Here is a 15,597-nt window from a genome sequence, read left to right as displayed (position 1 = left end):
TAGGGCACTAAAATACATGTCAACTAAAACTTATAAACAACTAGTGTGTTGCCCGTGCTTTGCACGGATTCTAAAATAATTGACTAAATGTATAATGTGTAAGGACATTTTAACCTTTATGTGTAAAGAGAATTGTAAAAAAAAAAAAATTATCCTAACATAACTTTATTAACGATCATTATTACTTAAACTTGTAATTTTATTAGCTAGACGGATTGACACTTTGATGAAAGATTTTTTCCTTTAGATGATAGTTTTGAGAGGTGTTTTTTGATAAAAATGATAATTCATTTGTATTTTAATTCACATAATATTGCATTACATACAATATGTACACATCCTCTCTCTCTCTTGATATATGTATCAGAAGTATGATAAATGACCAATGTAGATGCGATATAACCTTATTCCTTAGATCCCTTCTTTTCGACATGTCCTCCGCCTCTCTTCAACCACGCATTTATGTGATGTACTCAATTATTGTCAATGACTCTTGGAACGTTTCTGACAATGAATCAATTTTGTGACCTTTTTTTCATCATCAAAATATTCTTATTTCTCATTTTCCTTTTAACGTTGTTCTTACTGCTACATCACCTCTTGTTACTCATTTTAAAGTTTATCCTTAGGCCTCTCTTATTTTAAACAGTGCTCTTACTCGCACGTCACCCTTCTTTTTGGGCTCAACTTTAAATGGTTATGGTCTGCTCTTACCCAGAACCGTATTCCTCTTTCCTTGTGACTTACATGGTTGGGTATACTCCCACATAATGTTACCCTCTCCTCTTAAGGTTTGCCTATTTCGCTTTCTTGTGGCATGTGTCAACATCATTTTAAGAGCACCATTCACATACTGTGGGATTATCCCTCGCTTTTCAATGTATAAGGTTCTTCTCAGCTCTCGCTTACCTTTTACGTACTACATTAATTTGCTCAGCTCCAGCCTAGATTAAAAAACCTCAATCACTCTAACTCTCTTGATTTTCTATGATCTTTTCTCCGTAATCATGTGCCTTTGGTCACCTTAGTGTTAGACGTTTGGGTCCGTAATGGCATTCTTCTACTCGTTGTCATTGCTTTTCTTGGTCTCTTGCCAATATTCTTAGAAGAACGCCCTCAAACACATGTCAACTGAATCTATCGGGCCCCTCCGGATTCCCCATGACACAAAAACAATGTATGTAGCTGCCGCCTTTTGTGATACTTCTCTTTTAATGGAAATTGTTTGGACTGGCCGTGGTCATTTGGGCAGCGGTTAGAAGGATGAACTTTCAAGTGTACCGTTTTTACCCCGATGGAGCGAACTACTTGTCAACCAGGTTGAACTGGCGGTTGGCCTTCTTTCTGGTGCATCTCTTCTTATCTATGTATCTAAAGTATGATAAACGACGAACATAGACGCGGTACACATTTAGGCCTCTTGGATCCCTTCTTTTTGCACCTCCCCTCCCCACCCGAATCATGCGCTTGATGTTCTTTGTTATTGGCAATGGCACTTGGAACGTTTCTGACAATGATTTTATTGTTTGTGCTCTTTTTTTCATTATTAAAATATTCTTGTTACACATTTTCCTTTAAACTTCGTTCTAACTGTGATATTCGCTCTCGATGCTCCTTCAAAACCTAACAAAATCACCTTAACCTTCTTGTCTTTGTCCAACCTTTAATAATTATAGGGTCTAATAGTACCCAGCACCGCAACTGGCTAATGGTTAACGATGAGAGAGAAACTAAAGAGAGATAGAGTTTGAGTTCTTCATTTCTGGAATGGCCAAACAGAAGAATTCGAAAAATAATCTCAATAAATCTATTAATAATACGAATATTAATCAAAATAATAAAAAACAAGCATATTTCTCTGTAGCTAGTACTAGTAAGAATAATATTAATCGATCATCAGGTTCCCCCAAATCTGCATGACGACCTTCACTTAGGGTTTCGCCCTTGCGATTTGAGACGGAGCTTTAGCCTATAGTAGAAGATGAAGAGTATGATAGTGAACTGGAGTGGAAGAGGACTCACCAGAGGAACGTCCTATGCTTCAGCTCTTACCCGCTGATGTGGAAGGTGAGATTTCTTTCTGGTCAACTCCAGTTTTTTGCTATATTCTCGGAGCCAATCCACCTAGTTCGGTGATATCAGGCTTTATCAAATGAGTATGGCCAATTAATGGGGTTGATAAGATTTTTTTCTTACTTAATGGGATATTAATGGTGAGGTTCAAAACTAAAGCGCAACAGCAGGCCATCCTTAACACTACTCACCTACTGTTTGATAACAAATCAGTAATTATTAAGGAAAGGAGTCCTGATGTCGCACTTATCAAGCATGATGTTCAAAAGGTGCCAATATGGACGAAATTGTATGGGCTTGAGGTTAAATTTTGGGGCAAGGATAGCCTAAGGAAGCTTAGTGGTGAGGTTGGGAGTTTTATCAAGTGTGATGACTCTACTGCTAACCGAAGTTTCTTTTGGTATGCTCGGGTACTTATTGAAGTGCAGATTGGGCAATCCTACCCTAAGGAGATTGTGTTTAAGCATGAGTTGGGTGAGACACAGCGTGTTAAGGTTGAGTATGACTGGCTACCCCTCTCTTGCACCAAATGCAAAGGGATGGGGCATCTTCAGGAAAATTGCAGGAAGGGGGAGACTATTGTTACAAAGAAAGTGTGGAGGCCAAAACCTCGACCTGCTGTACAACACAATCAACCAGGTCCTAAGCAACATACACCTATAGCTAAGCCAGTACTTCACTCTTCTCCTATTCAGAATGTCCCTAATAGTACACCTGTCTGTACTCCAACACAACCTGTCCCTGCAAGGGAAGAGTCTCCTGTGGAGGAAGTTCAGAAGGTGGGAGCAGGACAAATATTCCCTAGGAGAATCCTCTCGAGGATGAGGAGACAAGAGTTTTCTGACAGTAGGCAGTATACACCTAGAGGTATAACTTTTATGGATGCCCTAAATCTTTCTATCTCAAAGAGTGTTAGTGCTGGCAAAAGAGGAGTAATGAAATTGCAGCTTGAGAATGGGTAGTTTAGGGTTTTGGAATATTAGGGGTATGAATAGTATTAATAAACAGAATGAAACAAAGTGGTTCCTTAGTTAGAATAATGTTGGTTTATTTGGCTTACTTGAAATTAAAATAAGAAGTAGTAATTGGGTAAAAGTCAAGAATAATATTTGTCATAATTGGTCTATTTGCACTAATAGTAGTCATCATAAAGGAGGTAGAATTTGGTAAATTTGGTAGCCTAGTCACTTTGTGGTTGATGTGAGGTGTATCACTGCTCAGCTAATTCACTCCTTGGTCATTGATAAAATCAGGGGCACCACCTTTTGGTTCACCCTGGTTTATAGTTTTAATAAGGAACAGGAGAGAGTTAGTTTGTGGTCAAAACTTAATCAACTGAGTGTTGGGATTAATACTGCCTGGATAGTTTGTTGTGATTTTAACAATCTGTTGAATCTTAATGAGATAATTGGAGGGGCTCCAGTCTCTTGGAATAATGTTATACCTATGAGACACATGGTGGGAACCTGCAATCTAGCTGAGGTGAAGTCTATAGGGGCTTATTTCACATGGAATAGAAAACATGAGAGTGGCTCCAAGATTTACAGTAAGCTAGATAGGGTGTTTGTTAATGGAGAGTGGTTGACATCTTATCCTGAGTGCTTTGCAATTTTTTTGCCAGAGGGACTGTTTGATCATTGTCCTTGCCTGGTGAACTTCAAAAATGATGAACTTCGAAAGAGATCCCCCTTCAAGTATTTTAATATGTGGTCTTTGGTGGAAGAGTTGAGGATAAAGTTAGCCAAAACTGGGTGCAGAATGTCAAAGGTACACCCATGTATAGAGTGGTGACTAAATTGAAATCTCTGAAAAAAGGCTTGAGGGATCTGAATAACAAAAAATTTAGTGATATTGAGAACATCACTAGAGTGACTGAAATCTCTCTCAAGGAGTTTCAGGTCATGTTGATTAAGGTCCCTCTAAATAAAAAATGGTGTGAGGCTGAAGCTGCATGTGCCAAGGAGCTAATCCTGTTGAAAAAAGCTAGGGATCAATACCTTCTTCAAAAATCTAAGGAAAAATGGATGGAAGATGGTGATGATAGCACAGGATATTATCATGCTAGCATCAAGCATAGGAGATTGAGAAATAAGGTGTATCAAGTTAAGGACAAGAATGGTATCTTGTGTACTCAACTAGATGAGATCCATGAGGCTTTTGAACCTTATTACAAGGATTTACTGTGGAGTTCTAAAGATGTTATTGCTGTTAATAAAGGAATAGTCAGGAGGGGGGAATTGCATCACTGAGGCTCACAGAATTCTCTTAGCTGCACCTGTAAATGATGAAGAGGTTAGACTGGCTATGTTCTCTATCCCTGGTACCAAGGCCCCTGGACCAGACGGATATAGTAGTCAATTTTTCAAGGATGGGTGGGCTATTGTAAGGAAAGATGTGATAGCTGCTGTGAAGCATGCTTATCAGTGTAGGAAGTTATTGAAGAAATGTAATACCACCATTCTTACTCTGATCTCTAAAACTGATGCACCTGATAGTGTCCTTCAATTTAGGCCTATAGCCTGTTGCAACACAATATACAAATGTGTTGCTAAGGTCATTTGTAATAGGCTAAGTTCTATTTTGCCTGACATCATAAGCACTCCCAAAGTGCTTTTGTGAAAGGCAAGGATATTGTTGGGAACATTCTCCTCACTGAAGATTTGATCAAGATGTATAAGAGGAAGGCTTGCTTACCCAGAATTCTGATGAAAGTGGATTTACAAAAAGCATATGACAGTGTTGAGTGGTCTTTCTTGTGTGAGATGTTAGATGCTTTGGGGTTCCCTACTCATATGGTGGAGCTCCTGATGTAGTGTGTGTCCACTACCACATACTCCATCTCCCTTAATGGCAATCTATTTGGCTTCTTTCAGGGCAAAAGGGGTCTGAGGCAGGGTGACCCCCTTTCACCCTTGCTGTTTACTATTTGTCTTGAATACTTGAGCAGGATTCTTGATTGGTTTCAGATCAAGCCTGAGTTCAGATTCCATCCTTTCTACAAGAGGGTAAAGTTAAGTCATCTGTGTTTTGCAGATGACTTGATCATGTTTTGTAGAGGGGATAAACAGTCTCTGATGCTTTTGTTGAGAGCTTTTCAAACTTTCTCTCAAGCATATGGTTTAAATATGCATCATAGTAAGTCTAATATATATAGTAATGGAGTTGAGGAGCGTACTATGATAATGCTAGAAAGAATCTCTGGGATGAGAAGGGGCCGGATGATTTCTTTTAAGTATTTGGGAGTGAATATCACTCCTAAGAGGCTTGGGGTGGAAGATTGTCACTATCTCATTGAGAGAATTAGTGCTCGAATTCAAGGTTTGGGAGCCAGGAAGCTCTCCTATGCTGGGAGAGTTATCCTCATTAAATCTGTTCTGAGCACCTTGCACAATTACTGGGCACGCATATTTATTCTACCAAAGACCATTATTAATAGAATTGAAGCAATGTGCAGGAAATTCTTATGGCATGGAAATGACAGTAAAGGGAGTCCAGCTCTGGTTGCCTGGGATCAGGTATGCCAATCTGAAAAGAAAGGAGGGCTTGGTCTGAAGCATCTCTACTGGTGGAATGTGGCAGCAGTTGCTAAATATGTCTGGTGGCTAGCTATTAAAACTGACCACTTGTGGGTTCGTTGGATACATGTTATTCACATTAAAAACCAGGAATGGTTTGATTATAAACCTGGTGTTGGTGCTAGTTGGGCATGGAAAAAAATTTGTTGGGTGAAGCACATCATTAAACCTCTTCTCCTTAATCAGGGGACAGATACATATGCTATTAAACAGGGTTACCAGTGGCTAGTTGAGGAGGGTACTGATAAGGAATGGCATCCCTGGATCAGTAATTCCTTAATTATTCCAAGGCATAAGTGTACCATATGGTTGACTGCTCATAAGAGGCTGTTAACTATGGATAGGCTCATGAGGATGGGAATTGTTCAGGCTAATGTTTGTTATATGTGTGGAGCTGCTGCTGAATCAATGGACCATATTTTCTTTCAGTGTACATTCAGCAATAGGTGTCTGGTTTTGTTGTAGGATTGGCTGATGATACAGCTGCCTAAGCATGGATTTATTGAGTGGTGGGTTAAGTACAGAACTCAAGCGCTTGTGATGAAGCAGGTGGTGGCTGTGGCTTTGGCAAGTTTATGATACCAGATTTGGATTAGCAGGAACAAGTGTCATTTTGAAGGACTAGTACCACAACCTCGAGTGCTGGTTCTCCAAAGCAAAGCAGAGATCATTATGAGATTACGTGGGAGTAACATCAAGTCAAAAATAGGGAGAGTTCAAGATTGGATAGATATGATTTGTAAGGGATGAATTTTGTAAGCATTAGTGCAAAATAGCATATGAACAATTTGTATGGGTGATTTGTTTATTATATAATACTTACACTTTTCCCAAAAAATAAAAAAAAAATAGTACCCCGCACCGTATTTCTCTTTTATTGTGGCTTACTTGAATTGGTGGGGGTATAATCCACATAATGTTACCCTCTCTTCTCTGGGGTTTGTCTATTCCGCCTTCTTGTGACATGTGTAACCATCATTCTAAGAGCACCATCTATATTTTCATAAACCTTTCTATCATTCTAAAAGTTAAACTCCCAAAGTCCCAGCTAAAAGAAGTAGAAAACACCGACACAGACTTGTCTATAACCAATTTTCCGGCCTAACAGTAAATCTCCCTTAAGACGGCACTTTTGGTCTTAAGCTTAAGACGGGTCCAGTACATACCAATTGTGTACATAAGAATGCATAGGGAAATTATATACACAAATGGTATTGTACCTGGCCCGATAGAAAAGACTTTTTCTTTGTATTATTTTCTATTTCAAAAATTGATACATATTGAATTACCTGGTATATAATTTGCTAGCCAAAAAACGAAAAAAAAAATCAAAAAAAAAAACAGAAGGGTTTATATTTTCTTTATTGAAAAAAAAAAGCAAGTTGAACACAATACTTAGATGATAATTTAGATTAGAAGTCAGGACCTTGTAGCCTTGTAGGTGTATTTGGGAGAAAGAAGTTGCCAAAATTTGGATATGTACTAATGTTATGTTTTAATGTTGCAGTTCTAACCAAATTAGGAGGATAATATAATTGAAAATGGATATGATCACATAATTTAAATCAGTTAAAACATTAACATTCACTACGCCAAATCGGACCATCAATAAGGAGCGTACCACAATGGTTTAATGCATTTAATAACGACACTTAGATTACCGTTTTCAAAATATTGGCGGAAACCTAGACCGCTCTAATAAGAATAACGGTTTCCGTCGAAAACCGTTCTTATTATAATGTGACAACGGTTGTATAACAAACCGTTATAAAAAACGTTTAGCGATTTTCATAAACTCGTTATATAATCACCCTTATCAACAGTTGTTAGATAACCGTTACATGTTTAAGAAAACGGCGTTTCTAAAACCGTTACTAAATTAACACTAGCAACGGTTTTTGGTATCCGTTGTTATGTTATAGCTACGGGTTTCTTGTAACCGTTATCATTTGCTATTATGATATAACGGTTCCTCTGTACCCGTTGTCATTTATCATTTACGGGTGAAAAATAACCGTTATATACTTTTTTCAATGTAAAATATTCAACTGATGCATGTATGATAAATAATGAACCGTTGCATGCATTGTTTTGTTTGACCATTATTTACTATTCGTCCATTATTATATCCACAGATGCATACATATTTTCCAATAAATATATCACTTATAATGTGATCAATTAACCATATTCACCAATTCAACGTTCAATTAATCATAGCCTATAATTTAATTAAAAATATTACACTTCGATCACCATGTCGTCGTCGTCTTCTATACCCGTCGAATCACTATCAAACACGCGCTATGTCCATCCTATTACGTGTATTATACACAACCTTCCAATCAAATATGATAACAATAGTAAGGATTTTTCGAGAATTTTACTTGGATGAGAGATATGCTTCGTTAAGGTGGTTATACGAACGTTAAAAAGGTCTACCCAGCTTGGACTAAAGTTCATGGTTTTCTTGGTTATGCAATGATCGAGTTTGAAGGTTTTGGGAAGAAGCTGGAATCTTTTTGTCAAGCGAGAAAACTCTAGGCAAGATACGAGGATCATGATGCTGGGAAGAAAAATTATTATACGGATGATGTGTTACAAGCGCAATATTTATGGATTGCAACCGATTGTGACATTAATCTATTAAGAACATATCAGCACTATATTGACACTGTGCCGCGTTCATGGGAGGCAGAACAAGTGCCTCTTAATAATCCAGATATTGAATTCCAATATTTATCGCAATCGCAGGGGAATTACAAGATGATTATGTTAATTAATTATTATTATTATTCTAATTAATGGTTTTAAAACCGCAAGTCTTTTAATTTCGTGTTATGTATGTGTTTTTCTTGAATAATATATGCGTGGTAGTGTAATTTATTGTCTAATTATTTATTGCAAGTTATGTAGGTTTAAAAACTGAGTTTAATTGACAAAAAATAAAGTTCAGAGGTGCACTTAGTGATAATGACAATAATTAGGGGTATCAGATAGAAAGTCAAAAAGTTAAGGGGTACCATGTAGAATATCCCTTGAATTCATTACCAACGGTTTTGAAAAAACTTATAAATGTGACTATAAATGTTAAAGCATCCTTTACTAAAATTCATTAATCAAATCACAATAGTTCATCCCCATTACACAAATTTGAAACAACATGGCAATGAACCCTAATTTTATCAACAACGAAGAATGGCTTACACAAACGATTGAAGATGATGGGAAGGTTCTCGCCGGGCTTGTAACACTCCTGATTTCCGGCAAAATTAAAACTTACTTTTACATACAAAACTGGCCGAAATACAAGGATATTATAATTAATATACAAAGTCTCTTAATACAAATCTCTTTTAAATATAAAATACTACAAATGAAACCAAATTTTTACAAAGCTTTAATAAAATCTTCTCTTGAAATAAAAATCCTTTTGAACTGCAGCGGAAGTAACCTGAAATAAAACCTGAAGAGAGAAAGGAACTACCCCCATGACGAGTAGCCCCGAAGGGAGAAAACGCGTCAGTCGGAAAGCTGAGTAACAGATAATACCTCAATATAAGCAGGATAGTTTTTGGTCATGGCGTGGAAACACAGACATGTAAAAATAAAAATAAACAGATAGAATAATAAAAACACTCCCCATAAACTAATCTCAAGCTCAAAGCTACTCCACAATATAATAGTCACTCTCGTCCCAATAATTAATTCAATCTCAACTCTCTACCCCATCTCTCTCATTACTCCGTCCTACTCATTACTCCGTCTCATAATATAATACTCCATAGTAACCAGATATCGTATTCTCATCGTCGAACCTAAGACCACGACAAGGGGTGAGTGAACTGGCGGATAAGTCCGCGAAACAATACTTCCATCTCAATATCGATTTCAAACTCAAATAACTCAATAACTCAATAACCATGGTCACTCAGACCGTAAACACAAGATGGCACAAAGGCCCCATAACTCAATACCAGTAACCAATTTCCATCTCAATTTCAATATCGATATTGTCAAAGGTTCAAAGAACCGTGCTCAACACTTAGAGTATAAACTCCAAGCTACTCACCCACAAGTCAAGGAATAAAAGAACGACAATTAAAATACAATACGAAAACAAGAATCTTGAATACCGTATTCTGACAACCAACTCCAAATATACAGTCTTAGAATTAATACCCAAATAACAATCTCAATGCACAAGGATAAGCCGTATCATAAACACCAACAACATAATACTCTAACCATCATCATAATCTATACGTACAACACTTTCAAATCTCTTTATAATAAGTATATAGTCAACCATATGTCCATCTTCAACCAACGATATGTCCATGATCTTTACCCATCCTCTGATTATAAATAACTAAAATTTACTTTAATCAACTCATAACATTGATTTCAAATTCCCAAACCCTTCTCACCCTCAAAACTAATTAATATATAAAATAATATGACTACTAATATATATGTATACATATTCAATAACAACAATCAGCCACGTAAACAATTCGACACATAAACACCATCTAAAGATGGCAACCAACACATATCACATACGACTCCGAACAATAATAATAATAATAATAATAATAATAATAATAATAATAATAATAATAATAATAATAATAATAATAATAATAATAATAATAATAATAATAATAATAATAATAATAATAATAATAATAATAATAATAATAATAATAATAATAATAATAATAATAATAATAATAATAATAATAATAATAATAATAATAATAATAATAATAATAATAATAATAATAATAATAATAATAATAATAATAATAATAATAATAATAATAATAATAATAATAATAGGATCGGTAGAATCGTGTTACCTTAAAGTAGAGAACCTGACCAATAACGTTCGGAAACAATCCAAAATTATACCCGAATCAAATTCACGGAAGACGCATGAGCATATTCAACTGATAGATTAAAACCAAGGGAAGTGATAAAAGTTCACAACAGAATTCAAGGTATACGATAGATGAGATTTGCTATAATGGAAAATTGGAAAGGATAGAAAAATATGGTGGACAATGAATTAGGTTGACGGAGGGAATTAATTGTGAGCATAAGAGTATATATATATGGAAGGGTAAACATGGATTGGAGACCTTAGACGGCAAGATATAGCAAAAGAAATAGGTCAAATACTCAAATAAAAAAAAGGAAGACTTAAATATGGAGTATAAGTTAGACCACCAAATAAACCTTTCTCAAAAATAATAATTAAAACCAAATTAAATATTAATTCTTTTTATATTAAAATTATTTATAATAAATATTAGAAATATTTGGGACATTACAATCTTCCCTTCTTAAAAAGAACTTCGTCCCCGAAGTTCGAGTTTTAGCAAATAAAATAAAGTTAAATTTGAGTGGTATTACAGGGCTGCCCGCCGATCAACACCCATTAATCAAAGCATCCCTTGAACATCAACGGAATTATTGGATTAAGAGGCGTGAAGCAGTCCGGCTTGTCAACAAAGCCTCATCATCATCTTCATACCCTCGTCGGCCTGTTACTCGCAACTTGACTGCAGCCAGAGATATTTTGAGTTGTACACTTCCAACCTTATCTCCACATTCAAGTCGTGTCCTTGCATATATTCAATCTGTTATTGCAAAATATGAAGCCAATGACCCGGAAGTTAGCGGTATACCAAAGTGGCGTGATTGGTGGCAGGTCAAGAAGCACTTTTTACGCTTAACCGGGGTTGTTCCGGCTTATTATACATCTTTTGATTTCGATAATTCTTTGTAATGTATTTGGTTTAAAATTAAATGAAATGATCATTTTCAAAGTGTTGAGTTATGCTTGTTTGATTTGCTTCCATTTTTTGAACTCCATAGATCGATCAAGTAATCAAGATTGCCGCTCGTAATACTCATCAACAACGGTTCACCTGCAACCGTTGTCAATTGGTTCATTAATAACGGTTCAGCTACAACCGTTGTAAATTGGTTCATTAACAACGGTTAGCCTACAACTACAACCATTGTCAATCGTGACGTTCTAACTTCAACGTGCACCGTTTATTAATTGTTTGACCACACGACACAATATATTAAAAAAAATAAAGAAATGTAAGATATGACGATACGACTCATTATTTTTTTATTGAACCAATGCACAGACGGTTCAGTTATTTTTTATTGAACCAAGGTACAAATATTGTGAGTTCATGGGTGCAGAGGGATCGTAAGTTGTCAGAAGAAGCAGAAAATAAAAGATTAAGGGACAATGTATGTTTATTAATTGCTCATTGGGTTGTATTTAGGAAACCAATTGAGGAAAGAAGTTACATTGGGTTGTGTATAATTTAGTCTTGAATTTCAATTTTCCCCCACTTGCTATCCCAGTTGCCTAATTGAGGAAAGAAGTTTGTACTAACTTAATACGGATTACCAAATATGGAAGATGCTTTTTTTTGGCGGGAAAAACTTAACACAATGAAAGATAAATGACAACGGTTAGGCACCAACCGATGTAATATAATGAAAACAATTACGGGTTTATAATCAGCCGTGGTCATATTGCAAAATACAGAATACGGTTTCGCTTAACCCGTGTTTACTAGTTTCAATAAAATATTCAAACAACACACACGCAAACCTTCTCCTCGCCCACTTAAAACCCTCGAACACTGAGTTTCCCTAGAACAACTACTATTTTCCATCGTCGTTGTCTTTGCAGTCGTCGTCGCTATCGCCGTCGCCTCTGCCATTGCCATCCCCATTGCCTCTGCCGTTGCCATCCCCGTCGCCGTCCCATCCGTCATCGCCATACCTGAAGTAATAATAAACCCTACTCCTTCGCCTCATTAACTTAATGTCTTTATTTTCTTAGTTGTGATATTATCCCCTAATTATCTTAGGGTTATTGTGTGTTAAACAACACCTATTATTTTAAGTATATTGTGTGTTAAACAAATCTATATTTTTGGGTGTACTGTGTGATCATTTATATGAGACGGTGCTCCTACTATGTCGACTTAATGCTTAAAGTTAGTAGTTTGTTAACTTCTGGTTTAGATATGGGTGGAAAGCGGAAAATAAATGATGGGAAAACGTCAAATGAAGAAGATTCAGGTGATGAGAATAATTTGGAATCGGATACTGGGCGAAGGACCCATAGGGTTTCCCTAGAAGCAATAAAAAGAGGGATACCTAATAAACTTGAATGGGATCCATTAACGGGGCTGCCATATGGTGATTTTGTTGTAAATTTCGTGACTTGGATTGGTTATTGTGTAAGAGAGTATGTGCCTCTCGGTTTGCCGCGTATCCATCAGTTGAGTCAAGACAAGGAGGAAACCCTATGGGGGAGAATAAAGGTATATATATATACAATAATAAATGCAGTGAGATGAAATTATCTTAGTATTCGATATGTGCTATTAGCCGAAACTAACCAAATATGCTCACCATATATGTAGGCAGCTTACACTGTCCCCCAAGAACATGATTGTTACCTAAAAAAAAGATAGGGGATTCCTTCAGAGCATGGAAGTTAAAGGTTGCTCAGAACCACTTGTTCGACAAGAAGACCGGGCAGATAAACAAGAAATCACCAAAGAAGAAGTATAAGTTTGTCAGCCAGCAAGATTGGATTAACTTTATCGCTTACAGGCAGTCTGATAAGTTTAAGGTAATTTATTTGCGACTCATTGGGATCACTTTATTAGTAATCACTTAATAAGTAATGAAATATGCTTACGTTGCTCGATACAAGTCATTTTATGAAGACTATGAGTAGGCAGAACCAAGAGAACATTTCGAAGAAAGAGAGCATCTTTCATGGCTCCAGAGGTGGTTATAGATTGATTAAGAAGAAGCTTGGAATTGTCAATCGTCACGACGCTTGGGTGGCCGGTCACACTCCTAAAAATGGAAAGTTAGAAACTCCATATGATAAGGCCGTCAAAGAGAAAATTGTAAGTTTGAATAAATGTATCACTCCTACCACTGGTGGTCGGATATATAATTGCGAGTTTAAATAAAATTTAGTTGTATAATGGTTTTATGTGTATGTAGAGGATCTGTGAGAAGGAGGTAGAGGAAGGACAATGGAAGTCTGAAGGACGCGATGACATTCTTGCTAGGGCAATCGGCAAAGCAGAGCATCCAGGTCGTGTGAGAGGGGTATCGACGCATGTTGGTATCACTAAGTATTTTGGGAAAAATACTCGAAGGACAATGAGTGGTGATGATAGGGTATATAAATACTGTATTTTATTCAACATAATATATATATATGTATATATACATATATGTATATATATATATATATATATATACATATATACATATATATATATACATATATATATATATATACATATATATATTCGAAAATTATACTAATTTTAATCATATTCTTTTCTACTGCACAGCTACAAACAATGGCCATGTTGATACTCAGAATGGTGGAAACGGGGGATAAGCCATCTGAAGAAGAGTTGGTTATGGTTCGCCAAGTCATAAAGGAAGCAGGGGAGAAGAACAAAAAAGTGGGCGTGCGAAGTGAGAAAGACATGGCAAAGGATCAAGATGGGGGAGAGGAAGCCATGAAGGCAGGGGAGAAGGACGTGGAAGTGGGAGCCGAAGACCCGTTCTTATCATCTCCAATTCCGGGTTTTGTTGAGGTATTAGCTACCACGACTAGTTTATAATTGATGTATATATACTAATTAATTAAATTTCACTTAAAGTAGTGCTTGTATATATACTAATTAATTAAAAATGTGAAGGTCGTTTGCAAGAAGCCTTGTGTTGTTTACTACCGAACCTCTACAGTGGCATCGGGCAGAATTGTTGTTGCTAGGGGAGTTGAGGTTGAAGGCATTGCCCCCCGTGAGGGATGGAGGGAATTAGAAGTGACCGAGTTATATCTGGAGAAGTATGGTATTCTAATAGTACCATGTAGTGAAAATTGGATTTTGCAAGATGTCGTGGGTTCTATTGTGCAATGGCCTGAAGAATTCATTACTGTTGACATCTCCGGGGTAGTAATGCTAAACCGAACGCATTTTATATAATGAACGCCTTTAAATTTATTAGGGTAACCTTATCTAACATATAGTATGTATTTGGATTTTTACATTTTCAGGAGTTACACGAAGCCATTATGGCTGAAATTAGGACTACTACGTCAACAACCAAAGTCACTGATTCGACTGCCTCTCCACCCAAAATTAAAGAAGTAGTTATAATTTGAAAAATAGATTGTGAGTTTTTCCTTTTTTTTTGGTTATTTAAATTATATATGACGTCTCGTGTAATGTATATATTTTTTTTCTAAATTGTAGGTCGGGGTTAAATCTGATCTTGCTGCACACAACGTTGGTGTTCCTCATAAAGCTAAATATCAGACCGACGATTATAAGCAAAAATTGAGTACTCCAGCGTTCGTAGCTTTGCACCAGCTGGCTGAAAGGAAGCTAGCTGTCGGGGAAGTACTCATGATTGACATCGAAGAGGATGTTATGGGTTTCGGTTTCACTATTTATATGGATGGGGAATCACTATGTCAGTTTCTCGACCTTGACGAGTTAGATGCTATGCACATTGGAATTTGGATGAAGTAAGTTTTTTAATTAAAACTTGGCATTTGGTTTTACGAACAGTGATGTTTATTTAAATCATCAAAGAAAATAACATTCTTCGTTCCATTTGACGTAATAGGTACCTGTGTACATACATGGCTGAGAGGAACTATGTTTCTCATGACTACGGATTCGTGTCACCTGAATTGTTCTCTCATAAGTCCTTTGGATACACATACAGAGAGTACAACGAGAGAATTGCTGAACGGTTGATGACGCCCAAAATCCTATGGTTTGCCCCATACAATGAGAATCGGTATGTATAGTAGTTTATTATAATGAATCACGATTCTATTCATTTATTAACA

General features: G+C 36.4%; 1 protein-coding gene across 1 annotated transcript; it reads left to right on the top strand.

Moving 5' to 3' along the window:
* Positions 1 to 2,210: 2,210 nt before the first annotated feature.
* On the top strand, positions 2,211 to 14,127 carry LOC141629268 (uncharacterized). Its single transcript, XM_074442295.1, has 9 exons — positions 2,211 to 3,031; positions 3,327 to 3,701; positions 3,797 to 4,191; positions 4,301 to 4,626; positions 4,671 to 4,882; positions 5,021 to 6,023; positions 6,114 to 6,219; positions 12,717 to 12,773; positions 14,078 to 14,127. The coding sequence occupies exons 1-9, from the start codon at positions 2,211 to 2,213 to the stop codon at positions 14,125 to 14,127; spliced, it is 3,345 nt and encodes a 1,114-aa protein (XP_074298396.1).
* Positions 14,128 to 15,597: the final 1,470 nt, after the last annotated feature.

Source organism: Silene latifolia, chromosome Y, assembly GCF_048544455.1.
Source record: "Silene latifolia isolate original U9 population chromosome Y, ASM4854445v1, whole genome shotgun sequence".
NCBI lineage: Eukaryota > Viridiplantae > Streptophyta > Magnoliopsida > Caryophyllales > Caryophyllaceae > Silene > Silene latifolia.
Note: the sequence above shows the minus strand (reverse complement) of the source record. Positions and strands in the feature narration are given on the sequence as shown.